Source organism: Pelophylax lessonae, assembly GCF_965119305.1.
Source record: "Pelophylax lessonae genome assembly, chromosome: 5".
Classification (NCBI taxonomy): Eukaryota; Metazoa; Chordata; class Amphibia; order Anura; family Ranidae; genus Pelophylax; species Pelophylax lessonae.
In genome coordinates, this window is record NC_138772.1 from 529,199,634 (window position 1) to 529,217,291 (window position 17,658).

Genomic DNA, 17,658 nt, shown 5'->3' on the forward strand with positions numbered 1-17,658 from the left:
AAAGCCAAGGAAATCCCTAATTGGTTTCAAAGAAAGAAAATAAAACTGCTAGAATGGCCCAGCCTGACTTAATCCCAACAGAAAATCTTTGGAAAGAACTAAAGATCAGAGTTCATCAGAGATGTATAGTAACTAAGTAGAACTACTTCACTACTGTACTTAAGTACGGAAAGGCGGTATCTGTACTTTCCTAGAGTAGAATTTTTTTCTACTACTTCCACTTTTACTTCACTACATTTTTTCAATAATTTCAATACTTCTACTCCGATCATTTTTTTTGTGCTGCATAGTTACTCGTTACTATTATAAAAATTACCACTGCCAGAACAGTAGATGGCAGGTTTCATGAAGCTCAAAACATGTGTATTATCAGCGCATACGAAAATAAATGCTACTGTATGCATAAATAAAAGCTGCATTTGAAATAATACAAAACAATATGATGTTCAAACTTTTGACTTCTTTCTTTAATAACTACATAACACAGTACTTGTACTTTTACTTTCAGTACTTGAGTAGTAAAATTTTTAAAAAAACTACTTGCAATACTTAAGTACAAAAAATGTTGAATACTTTAGTACTTCTACTCAAGTCACTTTTTGATCGAGCACTTGTACTTTTACTCAAGTATGGGTTTCGAGTACTTTATACAACTCTGGAGTTCATAGAAGAGGCCCAAAGAACCTTCAAGATTTGTAGACTGTTTGTGTGGAAGAATGGGCCAAAAACATACCCAAGCAATGAGGTGTTTCTTGTGTGACACCTTGGTAATGAGACACCTTTTTATAGGCAATCAGTTGAGACTGAACCAGCTGATATCACTTTGCACTGGCAAGGGGCAGGATTGCTTTCTAATTACTGATAGATTTTAGCAGGTGTCTTGGCTTTCCATGCCCTTTTGCGTCTCCCTTTCTTTATGTGTTCCAAATTGGACCCAAAGTGTCAATATTTTGCGTGGACACCATTATTTTCTAGCACTGCCTTAACCCTCTTGGGCATGGAGTTCACCAGAGCTTCACAGGTTGCCACTGGAGTCCTCTTCCACTCCTCTATGAGAACATCACGGAGCTGGTGGATGTTAGAGACCTTGCACTCCTCCACCTTCCATTTGAGGATGCCCCACAGATGCTCAATAGGATTTAGGTCTGGAGACATGCTTGGCCAGTCCATCAGCTTTACCCTCAGCTTCTTTAGCAAGGCAATGGTTGACTTGGTGGTGTGTTTGGGGTTGTTATCATGTTGGAATACTGCCCTGCAGCCCAGTCTCGAAAGGGAGGGGATCATGCTCTGCTTCAGTATGTCACAGTATATGTTGGCATTCATGGTTCCCTCAATGAACTGTAGCTCCCCAGTGCCGGCAGCACTCATGCAGCCACAGACCATGACACTCCCACCACCATGCTTGACTGTAGGCAAGACACACTTGTCTTTGTACTCCCTACCTGGTTGCCGCCACACATACTTAACACCATCTGAACCAAATATGTTTATCTTGGTTTCATCAGACCACAGGACATGGTTCCAGTAATCCATGGCCTTAGTCTGCTTGTCTTCAGCAAACTGTTTGCAGGCTTTCTTGTGCATCATCTTTGGAGGGGCTTCCATCTGGGATGAGAGCCAAGCAGACAATGAGAGCCAATTTGATGCAGTGAGCAGCATGGTCTGAGCGCTGACAGGTTGAGCCACCCCTCCCCCCACCCCCCAACCCCCCCCCCCCTTCAACCTCTGCAGCAATGCTGGCAGCACTCATACATCAAGACAACCTCTGGATAGGACGCTGAGCACGCACACTCAACTTCTTTGGTCGACCATGGCAAGGCCTGTTCTGAGTGGAACCTGTCCTGTTAAACCGCTGTATAGTCTTGGCCACCGTGCTGCAGCTCAGTTTCAGGGTCTTGGCAATCTTCTTATAGCCTAGGCAATCTTTATGTAGAGCAACAATTCTTTTTTTCAGATCCCCAGAGAGTTCTTTGCCATGAGGTGCCATGTTGAACTTACAGTGACCAGTATGAGAGAGTGAGAGCGATGACACCAAATTTAACACACCTACTCCCCATTTACACCTGAGACCTTGTAATACTAACAAGTCACATGACACCGGGGAAGGAAAATAGCTAATTGGGCCCAATTTGGATATTTTCACTTATGGGGTGTACTCACTTTTGTTGCCATCAGTTTAGACATTAATGTCTGTGTGTTGAGTTATTTTGAGGGGACAGCAAATTTACACTGTTATACAAGCTGTGCACTCACTACTTTACATTGTAGCAAAGTGTCATTTCTTCAGTGTTGTCACATGAAAAGATATAATAAAATATTTACAAAAATGTGAGGGGTGTACTCACTTTTGTGAGATACTGTATATAAAGACTATGGAGGTGTTTTTTTTTACCCATAAATACTGAACTTGTTCTTTAAAAAGAATAAAACAAACCAAGTACTGTAGTATATATATATATACAGCCACGATTTACTATGCTGTCCCATTACTTCCGTTTTTACTGGAATAGTGATGTTGGGCTTTAAAGTTTTTTTTTTTTTAACTTTATAGAAGTGATGGGATTCAGTTCTGTCAACACTGTACCATTTCCTCTTTCTGTATCCATCCACTTCCTGCACATGGCAAATTGGGTAACCTTACATGCAGTGGAGAAGGGCTGGTCTGAGTGTAGCATTAAAATCATGACATTAACTTACTGTATAACATAACATGCATTATATACGAGGACTGTACTTTTTTCCAATGCAAAAGTGGAAATAACTTTTTTTAACATACATAGGTTGTTCATATTTCACATCAGTGGCGGCCCGTGCATAGGGGGCGCCAGGGCGCCGCCCCCCTACCCCTAAAAAAAAAAGAAAAAAAAAAACAAAACGAACAAATAAAGTTGTTCAAAAAAAAAATTGGGTTCGCCGGCCTGAACCCAAGGAACTGGTGGCTGGGGGGGGGGGGGGGGTGGGGTTACCTCCCAGAAGAGGCGCCGATTGGCTGCCTTCTGGGGAGGTAGGGGGGTATCCTGGGCGCAAGTCTTTGCGGTTGGACACCCCCACTTTCTGATATCCTGGCTGTGATTGGTCCAGTCTACAGCCTGGACCAATCATCATCCAGGATATCGCTGACGTCGCAATGGGGGCGGTGCCGGTGCGTGCGTCAATCACTCACCGTCACCGCCGCTCAGAGAAGAGGAGATGCCGCCCGCCGGTTCCCGCCGCCGAGACGACGAGGGAGAAGGACCCGCCGCAGAAGAGGAGGAAGAAGCTGAGCCGCGCCGCCGCCAGGTAAGTTTGAACGGAGCACGCACGCTGACACTCTGCAATCATTGGGGGACAATGCTGGCACTCTGCAATCATTGGGGGACAATGCTGGCGCTCTGCAATCATTGGGGGACAATGCTGGCACTCTGCAATCATTGGGGGACAATGCTGGCGCTCTGCAATCATTGGGGGACAATGCTGGCGCTCTGCAATCATTGGGGGACAATGCTGTGGCGCTCTGCAATCATTGGGGGACAATGCTGTGGGCACTCTGCAATCATTGGGGGACAATGCTGTGGCACTCTGCAATAATTGGGGGACAATGCTGGCGCTCTGCAATCATTGGGGGACAATGCTGTGGCACTCTGCAATCATTGGGGGACAATGCTGTGGCACTCTGCAATCATTGTGGGACAATGCTGTGGCGCTCTGCAATCATTGGGGTACAATGCTGTGGCGCTCTGCAATCATTGGGGGACAAAGCTGTGGCGCTCTGCAATCATTGGGGGACAATGCTGTGGCGCTCTGCAATCATTGGGGGACAATGCTGTGGTGCTCTGCAATCATTGGGGGACAATGCTGTGGCGCACTCTGCAATCATTGGGGACAATGCTGTGGCGCTCTGCAATCATTGGGGGATAATGCTGTGGCGCTCTGCAATCATTGGGGGACAATGCTGTGGCGCTCTGCAATCATTGGGGGACAATGCTGTGGCGCTCTGCAATCATTGGGGGACAATGCTGTGGCGCTCTGCAATCATTGGGGGACAATGCTGTGGCGCTCTGCAATCATTGGGGGACAATGCTGTGGCGCTCTGCAATCATTGGGGGACAAAGCTGTGGCGCTCTGCAATCATTGGGGACAATGCTGTGGCGCTCTGCAGTGATTGGGGACAATGCTGTGGCGCTCTGCATTGAAAGGGGCTCGCACGCTGAACTCTGCATTGATGGGGGCACGGAACAATTGCATTGAAGGGGGCATGCACGCTGAACTCTGCATTGTTGGGGCACAGCACAGAGTTCATTGCATTGAAGGGGGCACAGTGTTTATTGCATTGAAGGGGGCACAGCACAGTGTTTATTGCATTGAAGGGGGCACAGCACAGTGTTTATTGCATTGAAGGGGGCACAGCACAGTGTTCATTGCATTGTGGGGGCACAGCACAGTGTTTATTGCATTGAAGGGGGCACAGCACAGTGTTGCATTGAAGGGGGCATGCACTCTGAACTCTGCATTGTTGGGGCACAGCACAGTGTTCATTGCATTGAAGGGGGCATAGCACAGTGTTTATTGCATTGAAGGGGGCACAGCACAGTGTTTATTGCATTGAAGGGGGCACAGCACATTGTTCATTGCATTGAAGGGGGCACAGCACATTGTTCATTGCATTGAAGGGGGCACAGCACAGTGTTTATTGCATTGAAGGGGGCACAGCACAGTGTTTATTGCATTGAAGGGGGCACAGCACAGTGTTTATTGCATTGAAGGGGGCACAGCACAGTGTTCATTGCATTGTGGGGGCACAGCACAGTGTTTATTGCATTGAAGGGGGCACAGCACAGTGTTTATTGCATTGAAGGGGGCACAGCACAGTGTTGCATTGAAGGGGGCATGCACTCTGAACTCTGCATTGTTGGGGCACAGCACAGTGTTCATTGCATTGAAGGGGGCATAGCACAGTGTTTATTGCATTGAAGGGGGTACAGCACAGTGTTTATTGCATTGAAGGGGGCACAGCACATTGTTCATTGCATTGAAGGGGGCACAGCACAGTTGCATTGAAGGGGGCATGCACGCTGAACTCTGCATTGTGGGGGCACAGCACAGTGTTTATTGCATTGAAGGGGGCATAGCACAGTGTTTATTGCATTGAAGGGGGCACAGCACAGTGTTTATTGCATTGAAGGGGGCACAGCACAATGTTCATTGCATTGAAGGGGGCACGCACGCTGAACTCTGCATTGAAAGGGGGCATGTACGCTGGTCACTGCATTGAAAGGGGGCATATACCATCTCCTGTACCATGACCTGTGACATGCCTATACCATATCTGTGCCATGCCTGTACCATCACCTGTGCCATGCCTGTACCATCACGTATGCCATACCTATACCATCACCTGTGCCATGTCTGTACCATGACTTCAAAGTCACGCAATTTTTTACTGCGTTTTTTGACGCGAAGCAATACCTATTACATTTTTCTTTTTGCGCCCCCCCCCAAAAATTTTGAGCACCAGCCGCCACTGTTTCACATGTTGGTAGAGTAGCTCTTCCTCTATAGTAACTCTTCTCCTTTTTCTCTTCATTGCAGGTAAGTAATATATTTCAAGCAGAAGCAACGAGTCGTCATTGAGTTCTTGATAAAGAAGGGGTGCAAGCTGTCAAACATTGATGGTCTCCCATTGTGTGGTTTGTCTTCATTTCTGGTTTTCCCTTCTCTAAACTTCTTCATCCATCTGTGCACATTGCTTTTGTCTATGGTGTCATCTCCATAAGCATTCTGTAGCTTTCTGTGGATGTGGACAGCCTGCACCTCGTCTTCATTCAATCATAGCACATTGCTTCTGCTTGGAATCCATTATCTACCTGCATTGAAAAACAAGAAGAGTTATTATAGAGGAAAAGTTACTCTACCAACATGTGAAATCTGAACATCCTGTGTACATTAACCGGTTGCGGACCGCCACAAGTACATATACTGCGGCGGTCAGCCCCGGCCAGGCAAAGTGACGTACCGGTACGCCACTAGCCTGTGAGCCAATAGCGGGCGGGGGCGCGCCGCCGGAGGCGGGCTTCCACCTTGGCTCGTTCATGGACACCTCCGTGCGTGTGACCGGCGGACCCGATGTCCGCCGGTCACTCATGATCGTCCGCAGTGAAGGGAGAAAGGCAGGCGGCTAACGTAAACAAAGCCGCCTGTCATTCTCCCCTGTGTAAAAGCACTGATCTAACGGTCCTGCTATGTAGGACCGTTGATCTGTGCTTTTACACACACAGCCACATCCCTGCACAGTTAGAATCACGCCCCTAGGGACACACCTAGTCACTGCATCTCTAATAAAGTTAACCCCTTCCCTGCCAGTGTCATTTTTACAGTAACAGTGCATATGTATAGCACTGATTACTGTAGTAATGTCACTGGTAACCCCAAAAGTGTCAAAAATGTCAATCAAGGGTCCGATCTGTCCACCGCAATTTCGCAGTCCCGCAAAAAAAAATCGCAGACCGCCGCCATTACTCGTTAAAAAAAAAAACAACAAAAATGACAAAAATCTTTCCCTTAGTTAGTAAGCGCAATAACTTTTGCGCAAACCAATCAAAATATGCTTATTGTGATTTTTTTTTACCAAACATAGGTAGCAGAAAAAAATTGGCCAAAAATTTAAAAAAATTTAGATTTTTACATTTTTTATTTTGGGAATTTCATATAAAAAAAATGTGAAAAATATTGTTATTTTTGCAAAATTGACGCTCTTTTTTTGATTATAGCGCATGATCAAAAAATCGCACAGGTGATCAAATACCAGCAAAAGAAAGCTCTGTTTGTGGGGAAAAAAAAGGACATCAAATTAGTTTAGGTACAGCATCGCACGACCGCACAATTGTCCGTTAAAGTCATGCAGTGCCGAATCGCAAAATACCCCCTGGTCAGGAAGGGGGTAAAATCTTCCGGGGCTTAAGTGGTTAAAGGAGAAGTAGGGCCAAGGCTTTTTTGGCCCTTTTTTCTCCCGAGGTTCACAGGAGTGCACTTAGTTCGGCATTTCTGTGACCCGTATTCAGCCAACAGCGGGCTACAGTCTGCGGTCGGCTAATGTCACTCAGTTGGTCCCGGTTTTAAAGTGATCCCAAAAATAATGTCGGGATCCACCCAGATGTCTGATGAAGCTGGCTCAGCCTCTCAGCGCACTGCTGATAGCTTGAGCCAGCCGCTCCCGCCCCTGCACAGCTCAGCACTCCAGTGAGTGCTGGAGAGGCAAAGAGCCGGTCACTGACAGTCACCATCTCTCTGCTCACTGAAGACCAAGAACTGAACGATCAGTGGTCTTTGATCAATCAATTCTCAGTCTTAGAGGCAGCAGGGGACAGGTTGGATAAAAGATTTAGTACTCTATAAACATACAAAATTAATTAAAAAGTAATTTTTATAGAGGTCTATAGCAGAATAAAAAGAACAGATAAGGGGAAAAGAGGGACAGAGAGGTTTGGTTCTAAAATAGGGACAGTCCATTTAACTATAGGAGCTATGCATAAACTACTACACCCCAGAGCCTAGACCAGTGATGGCGAACCTTTTCGAGCCCGAGTGCCCAAACTGCAACACAAAACCAACTTATCTGTTTCAAAGTGCCAGAGAGTTAATACTGGGGGTGGGAATGTGATATATCACCTCCCAGCCACCTGCCAACTGCCGTCTAAAAAATTGATCCACTGTGGATTGCTTCTCAGTGGAGCAGCAAGGGATGCTGCATATGTAAGTGCACCCCAACCCAGCTACTCATCTCTGCATCCCAAAGCCCCCCTCTTTGCTTACTTCTACATGAAAATATATTTTCATTTTCATTTTCCACTACTGATGCTGGCTGCTTTTGTGTGATTTGGAAGTGCAGTGCAGTTTTCTTAATTTTAGCATACTTCTACATGCCCTGCTCACTATTGCACCCCCACAAATCTGCTGACCTTGTAAAGGGTGGCTGGTCAGTGGTGTGCGCTCTTATTTTTCGTGTGCCCACAGAAAGGGCTCTGTGTGCCAGCTGTGGCACGTGTGCCATGGGTTCGCCATCACTGGCCTAGACTAATTGGGCCAGTTCTGTGAGCCACACTGAGAGCACAGTTTCTAAAGAATTATATTTGCCCACCTAATGGCGCTTTTCCACTGCATGGAACCGAACGGTTCGGCTCGCTTTTGTGCTTTTCCAATGCTGGTACCGCATGGTATGGTGTAGAAACGGTTCGGTTCGGTACGGTACGGTACGGTACGGTACGGCGGCGCTTTTCCACTGCATGGAACCGAACGGTACGGCTCTCTAAAACAGTACCACCTCGATTGTGGTTCTAAGAGGTACCATACCCGGTACCATATCCCACAATCCTTTGCATGCAGTCACTACTAGCCACTGATTGGTCAGAGAATCGTTGTTATCCCACCCACTTAACTTTGGTACTACTTTAGTGGAAAAGCAAACTATACCAAACCGTACCAAACCGTTCCTACCAGCAGTGGAAAAGCAAACTGGGCCAAGCAGGGCCGAGTAGAGGCGAGCCGGTACTTGCAGTGGAAAAGTGCCATAATATAAGTATGGCACTTTTCCATTGCAAGTACCGGCTCGGCTCTACTCGGCCCTGCTTGGCCCTGCTTGGCCCTGCTTGGCCCGGTTTGCTTTTCCACTGCTGGTACCGCATGGTACGGTGTTGGAACGGTTCGGTACGGTACGGTATGCTTTGCTTTTCCACTAAAGTAGTACTAAAGTTAAGTGGGTGGGATAACAACAGGGTGGGTGGGATTCTCTGACCAATCAGTGGCTAGTAGTGACTGCATGCAAAGGATTGTGGGATATGGTACCGGGTATGGTACCTCTTGGAACCACAATCGAGTAGGTACTGTTTTTGAGAGCCGTACCGTTCGGTTCCATGCAGTGGAAAAGCGCCGCCGTACCGTACCGTACCGAACCGTTCCTACACTATACCATGCGGTACCAGCAGTGGAAAAGCACAAAAGCGAGCCGAGCCGAACCGTTCCGTTCCATGCAGTGGAAAAGCGCCAGTAGATTCCTCCATAAACACAGTAATTGCTTCTCTAATCTAACATAACCCTGTAATATATTTTAGCCATAGTGATGGTTTTACTATTACTGCCTGGGGTACTTGGAAAACCATTGTACAGGCTTCTCTAGGTCATACTTTCAGTTATGTAGAAAATGTCTTCTGTTCCATCAGAGATTTGAAGAAAGTCAAGGCAGAGGAGACAGCAAGATGTCCTTCTACCAGGCTCTACAGAACTCCCTAGGAGGAGAGGAGATGAATCCACTAGTCCAAGAGGCCGCTGTTTGGTTCTACTCTCTTCAACATTCCACTGATGACTATTCCAGCTTTTCCAGAGCTTTGGAGAACTCCACACGGTAAGTGGCACCTTCTGAGACTGATAACCGTAAAAATAATCTATAGTGGTTTCCATAACTGTGCCTCCACACAGCCAAAACCTAGATATTTCATCATTTTGTTGTTGTCTCCAGAATAGGAAGTGAAAGAACATTTTCCAAAAAAAAAAAATACACAGACAGGAGTTTTACTCTATTAACCCTATTCTCTCCAAAATTAGAATACAAGTGTGGGCTTTGACTAAACTTTATATTCAGATGCCATCAGTTCTTTTTTTTTTTAACAGATGTACAGAACTGATCTGCTTTAAAATATCAAATAGCTTCAAAGAACGCAGGCAAGACTTCTGCTGCAGTTCAGCTTCTCTTAAAGTGTGTGTAAAGCAAATCCTTTTTTATAGTTTTGGATAAAGTAGATAAGAGTTAGAAAAGTGGTGATCAACTTACTTTATGTAGGGGGCTTCAAGGGCTGCACATATTATTCAGTGAATACAGTACATTGGTACAGAAAGCTGACAAGAGACAGCAGCCATGCAATATGTAGTGCTGTTTTGTTGGTAATCTCAGACTATTTGGTTTGATAAGGGCCAAATCACTTTTCTGTTGCGGTAGGTTATGGTAAGTTAACGCATTGGATGCATTTTTTAATGCACCCAAACACACATGCATTGCAGTGTACCATAAAGCATGCAACCAAAGTCTGAATGGGCCCTTAAAGATATTGTATGGTCAGCGCCTGGCCTTAGACCATTATCATTTCAGCTATGTTTGAAGATGATTCATCTGCATTGACGGCGCACGGCTGTCCCTAAGAGGTCTTTCTATGCAGAACATATACTAAACATTAGCAGCAGAGATTCTGAACTTCCCTAAAACCACAGCGGGCCGGATGTGTGATGTGACCTCAGTTAAATTTATATGCAAATAATCCTGTACATAATCCACCAGAGACGTGACACTTTTTCTGCACTTGTACAAAAATGAATGCATTTTTAGATGGGATTTCATAATGGATTACTGCCTATGGTGTCACCTGGAATTATAATTCCTGTTTTATCTTTCTTATTAACCTGAATGGACATGTAAATATCAGAAATCCTGTACAGACAGAATACAAAGCTATTAGACCAGGGGTGTTAAACTTAAACATGGGCAGAATCAGCATTATGGTTGCCAGTTGTATCTGTAAGACTGGATGTCTAGAGCACCCCACTCCCCCTTTCGTCAGATGTCATAAGCCCCCCCCCTCTCCCCCCCAACATCAGAAGTAACCCCCCCCACAATCCCTTACATCGCATTGCACTTCCCTTACCTTTTCCTGATGCAGGGAGGAAGCTGGGGGCAGAGTTGGAAATCAGAAAGTTGGAAACCCCCCTCTCTGCTCTAGGTAATCCGTTTTAATATGTCTAGTCGGGAGTAAGGGCCTAGGCTCCTGGCTGGGCTCTCTGGTCCTAGCAATTGTCTCCTTCCTTATATCTCTTTTGTTTTCTCTCGGGAGATCTACAATCAACTGCCGGGCTGTGTGACAGGCTGGATAATCTAGATCCAGTGGTCCCCCCAGCCCAGCCAGCGAGTGCTATGCGACCTAGCAGCTATGCGCTAGGTCGGCCGTGACATAGCCTTACAGACAGAGGCTGGCCCGCGAGTTATACGTCTCGCAGGGTTACATACGACCGGGCCTGGGTCTGAGCCACAGCGGCCCCTTGGCTGACAGCTCCCCTACTTCAGTAGCGAGGAGTTCTGGCTGGAGTGTTACCTGCATCATGGAAGGGTAAGTACAGTCCTCCCTCTCCACTTTTGGTGGTTTTCTTTGGGGTGGACGTGGGTAACCTCCAGGGACGATCGGACCTGCCTGCAGGTTCTCTCCTCCCATCATTTAATTCCTCTCTGAACTGGGCTTCCCCCACTCCTATTCTCCCCTGTCTGGACCTATAGCCTGGTGGGAGTCCCAGGGCAGAGAATGCAGCAGAGACCCCTGGGGTCTCCCTTGCTATCCACACACCGTAAGGGTCCCGGGATAGTATGTGTTCACCCTGGAAGTCTGGAGGGGTCCCAGTGTAGGAGAACCCTAGGTGCATGCCCTGCTGTTTGCAGTGGGGGTATAGTGCAGGTGGGTCCCAATGCAGAGACCGGTGCAGAGTACGGAAGGGAAGAGTACCTTCCTGCCACAGTCAAGGAAAGGGAAGGAACCTCGCCACAGACGGGGCCCTCCTTCACAGCCTATAGAAAATTATTTTGTGCTTCTGGGATGGAGAATAAGGGAAATAGATCTTTTAAATCTTCCCCGGGAGGTTCCAAGCAACCTTGGTCTGGTAAGCCTAGAGCTAGCTTCCCCCGACCAGCAGACAAGACTCCTACAGCATGAAGGTCTGCCCTCACCCATTATTGGGGTGGGGGGGACATCTTCGCTGGTTTCCGGCCCCAGGGACTTCTTTGGTGAGCAACAAGGAGATCCGCAAAATGTTTCTTTTAGGGGTACCCAGAAAGGGGGGCAAGGCTTGCCCTTTTCAGGTTTTTTAGGTCCTGAGTCTCCTTGTGCAGATTTAATTCCTGCAAAAGCTCAGGTGATGTCTGAACTATCTTAGGTATCCTCTGTCCTTGTCCAGGGAATTGATTAACTAGGTCTGATTTTATTTCTGACCAGGGTGGTCCTTCCTCAGGGACCACAGGCCATGATTCACCGGCTGCTGTCACACAGATAGTTCTCTCTCCTATTTTGCATACAGGTTCTGAGTCTGGTGGTATCCACCTTCAAGACAGTTCAGTTTGCACAGTCTTACATGCAGCTCCTTTAGCAGGTTTGGCTCCACAGGAGGAAACCGAAGTTCGTGACAAGGTCATGGGGTCCTCTGACACAGGCCGCAGGCATCCAAGGGCCACAGTAAGCACAGTATCATCCTTGCTTAAGGCTATTTCCACAGGCCCTGCGAGGAATCAAGAGTGAGGATTTTCAATCATCCTGGTGGCTGTAAATGTCCCTTGGGGGCTTCCTCTCAGAGAAGACCAGTTGTCCCAAGGGCCGATCTACCATCCTGCTTTACAGTCCCTGGTTTTAATGGCTTAGTTATTAAAAACCAGGTACTGAGGGATAGAGGTCTGTCTGGATCAGTGATCTCTACTATGATGAAGGCAAGGAAGTCGTCTTCCAGCAAGATATACCATTGTATGTAAGAAAGCGTACATTTCTTGGTGTGAGTCGATTGGCACTCATCCTCGATCCTTTTCTGTGGCTTGGATTTTAACCTTTCTTCAACAGGGCATTTATCAGAAGTTGGCCTTGAGTACCATCAAGGGCCAGGTGTCTGCCTTGGCAATATTCTTTCAGCGACCCCTAACCACGCACTCTTTAGTTTGTATTGTCATTTAGGGGGTTCGACATGTGGCTACACTGGTACGGTCTCTTTTGCCGCAATGGGATTTCAATTTAGTATTTTCAGTTCTCCACAAACTTCCATTTGAGAATATTCAGGAGATTCCCTTGCCTACGTTATCCCAGAAGGTGACATACTTGGTGGCTTTTACCACAGCCCTCAGGGTATCGGAATTGGCGGCCTTATCCTGTCGCAGTCCCTATTTAGTGGTCCACAGGGATAAAGTGGTTCTTCATCCCTGTCCATCATTCCTGCCCAAAGTTGTCTCTGACTCCCATTTGAATGAGGAAATTGTGTTGCCTTCCTTGTGCTCCAAGCCGGCTCATCCCAAGGAATTTGCTTTGCTTTGGATGTGGTTTGTGCTATTCAGGTGTATCTGGCAGCTTCTGAGTCTTTTCGGAGGTCAAACTCGCTTTTTGTGGTTACGGACGGACCAAGAGAAGGGCTGGCTGCTTCTTCGGCTAACATCTCCAGATGGACCAAACAGACAGTGACTCAGGCCTATTCCATTAAAGGTCAGGTTCCACCTTTTTCTGTCACGCCACATTCTTCTCGGGCGCTGAGTGCTTCTTGGGCCTTCTGTCAACAGGCTTAAATATTGCAAGTTTGCAAGGTGGCCACTTGGTCGTCGGTGCATACCTTCACAAAATTCTATAGGGTAGATACTTTGGCATTTGTGGATGCTTCTTTTGGCCGCAAAGTTTTGTTGTTTAAGAAGGGCTGCTCCCTCTTGAGAGGTGTTTTTTCTTTAAACCTTTATTTTTCAGTCGGGGCTCCTTTGACCCGGTTAAGGCTTCTGTGTCCTGGTTAGGGGCTCTTATGTTTAGCTTTGGGTTATTATCCCCACCCCTCATTTTCCTTTTGGCACTGCTTTTGGATGTCCCAGTAGTTATGATTTATGGAGCGCTGTGTCCGTCAATGAACCAAAGAGAAAATGGGATTTATGTACCGTAAAATCCATTTCTCTGAGTTCATCGACGGACACAGCACCCAACCCTCTATGGAGTTCTAATATTTCTAATACTGCCAGCTACTAAACTGATTACCTAGAGCAGAGAGGGGGGGTTATATACCAGCTGAGGACGGCCCATGGGTTTTTTGTTCTGCCTAGTCCTACTGCTGGAGGAGGCAATATAACTCAGTAATAGTAGAAAAGTAGAGTGCCAAACATTTAGAAGCACATCAATGCATCAGTGAATTGAAAAGCAAATCAGAGTCCATATAAAGTCCATGAAACCAGGTGCTAAAGGGTCAGAAGTGAAATGAAATCAAGATTCCAAAACCATAGATGGAAACCCAAATCCTGGAAGAACCACGTACTCATGTGTAGTAATTCCCTTACCGGAACATTAGACCCCCGATTAAGGAAGGTCAAATGGGCATGGATCATAGAAAACGCCAAACCGGGTTGGGTCCACTCAGATATCTGGCACCAGGTTCCTCACGGTGAGCTCATCATTGGTAACGTGTCCTCACAGATTCATGCTCCATGTATGATGAGATTTAGAAATATCCATTCACTGCATGATGCAGGATCCATCAGGCAGAATTTTGCTTGGACCTCTTGTTTTTAAAGCAGCAGTGTCAATTTCTCATTCATGCAGTGAATGGATATTTCTATCCATCATACATGGAGCATGAATCTGTGATGACATGTTACCAATGATGAGCTCACCGTGAGGAACCTGGTGCCAGATATCTGAGTGGACCCTACCCGGTTTGGCGTTTTCTGTGATCCATGCCCATTTGACCTTCCTTAATCGGGGGTCTAATGATCCGGTAAGGAAATTACTACACATGAGCACGTGGTTCTTCCAGGATTTGGGTTTCCATCTAAGGTGTTGGAATCTTGATTTCATTTCACTTCTGACCCTTAGCACCTGGTTTCACGGACTTTATATGGACTCTGATTTGCTTTTCAATTCACTGATGCATTGATGTGCTTCTAAATGTTTGGCGCTGTACTTTTCTACTATTATTATTTCCTGGTTTGATAATACCTCTGTATGGGCAGCCTTCTTTTGTTTATCAAGCGCGGCTATCCTCCTTTTTCTTTGTTACCAATATAACTCAGTAGCTATGATTTATGGAGAGCTGTGTCTGTCGATGAACTCAGAGAAATTGATTTTACGGCAGGTACAAAAATCCAATTTTTATTAGTTTAATGGCACTTTTCCACTGCAAGTACCGGCTAGTACCGGCTCGGCTCTACTCGGCCCTGCTTGGCCCGGTTTGCTTTTCCACTGCGGTACCGCATGGTATAGTGTCGGAACGGTTCGGTACGGTACGGTATAGGTTTGCTTTTCCACTAAAGTAGTACTAAAGTTAAGTGGGTGGGATAACAATGGGGTGGGTGTGATTCTCTGACCAATCAGTGGCTAGTAGTGACTGCATGCAAAGGATTGTGGGATATGGTACCAGTTTGGTACCTGTTGGAACCACAATCGAGTAGGTACTGTTTTTTCAGAGCCGTACCGTACCGTTCGGTTCCATGCAGTGGAAAAGCAAACCTATACCGTACCGTACCGAACCGTTCCGACCCTATACCATGCGGTACCGCAGTGGAAAAGCACAAAAGCGTGCCGAGCTGGTACGGTTCTATGCAGTGGAAAAGCGCCATTAGGTAGAGTGGAGATGGATTAGATCACCTGCCTTCTATTGCTGTCTGTGCCCCCAATTGGGAGATTTCCCCTCTCTTTTTGTCCTGTTTACTGTTATAGAAAGTGAAGGTAAAGAAAATCCCAAATTTGGGGTTGGCAACAGTACAGGAAAAGATGTGAAATCTTCGGCTAGTATTGGAGACAACCATGGATTCCCTTAGTTTGAGGAGATTCCCTCTCACTTCCTGTTTTGACTATGGGGAAGGAAGTTAAGAGAAATCTCTCTAATGGGCAACAAAAAAAAAAAAAAAAAAACGTACAGGGTTTATAACCCTACTTCACTCTAATCAAAATGGAAAAAAAAAGTTTTGCCTTTAGTTGTACTTTAACATTCCCTTTCCCTAACTCAACTGTCTCTACCCCTATAGTAAGTGAACCCCAATGTATAGGCAACACAAACTCAGTTTCAACTGATTGGGTTCTAAGCCCTCATTACTCTATCCAAACTCTAACTCTATAAAATTCTATCCATTACTAAGAAAAAGAGGTTTTAACATTTGATATGCTTTACTTATGGACAGTTCTTAAAACCACTTTACTAGATCTTACTAGCCTGAATTATAATATCTTTTTTTTTTTTTTTTAATAAGAAATGGAATGACACCTTAGATTGCTGACATCAGGAGAAACCTGTTTGGTCAGTAGGTTTTTAATAACTGTTTCTGCATGTTGTGATATTATTTCCCCCCGAACGGGAGCACAAACTGCCTTCTATCTATAGGAGTTCATACGTGTCGGCCAGAGGTAGAACGGGAATGTTTAATATCATGTACAAACATATACAGTGCATGATAGGAAATATGAAAAGGCCCCATTAGAGGGTTGTATGAAGACGTGTCCCAGATACAGGCCTGGAGGTAGGCTCAGGGCTACAATATTACACTGAACAGACTTGTGTTTAATAATCACCATAATATTATCATAGTGTGTTCTCAGCTTGAAATTCTTTGATCATTTTCCGATGCCTGTATATTTCCTGTGCCAATGATATGGACACAGATAAAGGGTAGAAAATAACCGAAACTAATGTCTGTGTGTAGGACAGGAAAAAGATAGATAGATAGATAGATAGATAGATAGATAGATAGATAGATAGATAGATAGATAGATAGATAGATAGATAGATAGATAGATAGATAGATAGATAGGTAGATAGATAGATAGATAGATAGATAGATAGATAGATAGATAGATAGATAGATAGATAGATAGATAGATAGATAGATAGATAGATACTGTAGATAGATACAGTAGATAGATACTGTAGATAGATAGATAGATAGATAGATAGATAGATAGATAGATAGATAGATAGATAGATAGATAGATAGATAGATAGATATGTAGATAGATAGATAGATAGATAGATAGATAGATAGATAGATAGATAGATAGATAGATAGATAGATAGATAGATAGATAGATAGATAGATAGATAGATAGATACCGTAGATAGATAGATACCGTAGATAGATAGATACCGTAGATAGATAGATACCGTAGATAGATAGATACCGTAGATAGATAGATAGATACCGTAGATAGATACCGTAGATAGATACCGTAGATAGATACCGTAGATAGATACCGTAGATAGATACCGTAGATAGATAGATAGATAGATAGATACCATAGATAGATACCATAGATAGATAGATAGATAGATACCGTCGATAGATAGATAGATACCGTCGATAGATAGATAGATAGATAGATACCGTCGATAGATAGATAGATACCGTAGATAGATAGATAGATAGATAGATAGATAGATAGATAGATAGATAGATAGATAGATAGATAGATAGATAGATAGATAGATAGATACCGTAGATAGATAGATAGATAGATAGATAGATAGATAGATAGATAGATAGATAGATAGATACCGTAGATAGATAGATAGATAGATAGATACCGTCGATAGATAGATAGATAGATAGATAGATAGATAGATAGATAGATAGATAGATAGATAGATAGATAGATAGATAGATAGATAGATAGATAGATAGATAGATAGATAGATAGATAGATAGATAGATAGATAGATAGATAGATAGATAGATAGATAGATACTGTAGATAGATAGATAGATAGATAGATAGATAGATACTGTAGATAGATAGATAGATAGATAGATAGATAGATAGATAGATAGATAGATAGATAGATAGATAGATAGATAGATAGATAGATAGATAGATAGATAGATAGATAGATACCGTAGATAGATAGATAGATAGACTATATTGTCAAAAGTATTGGGACGCCT

General features: G+C 44.8%; 1 protein-coding gene across 1 annotated transcript in view; it reads left to right on the forward strand.

The window, feature by feature from the left end:
* The window catches only part of TG (thyroglobulin), a gene marked incomplete at its 5' end in the record, with an annotated part of 481,401 nt that overhangs the window by 428,917 nt on the left and 34,826 nt on the right, over window positions 1–17,658 (forward strand). Inside the window, one exon of the mRNA XM_082259019.1 lies at window positions 9,192–9,373. Coding sequence (XP_082115145.1) covers window positions 9,192–9,373 — 182 coding nt within the window. The remainder of the gene's footprint in view (window positions 1–9,191; window positions 9,374–17,658) is intronic.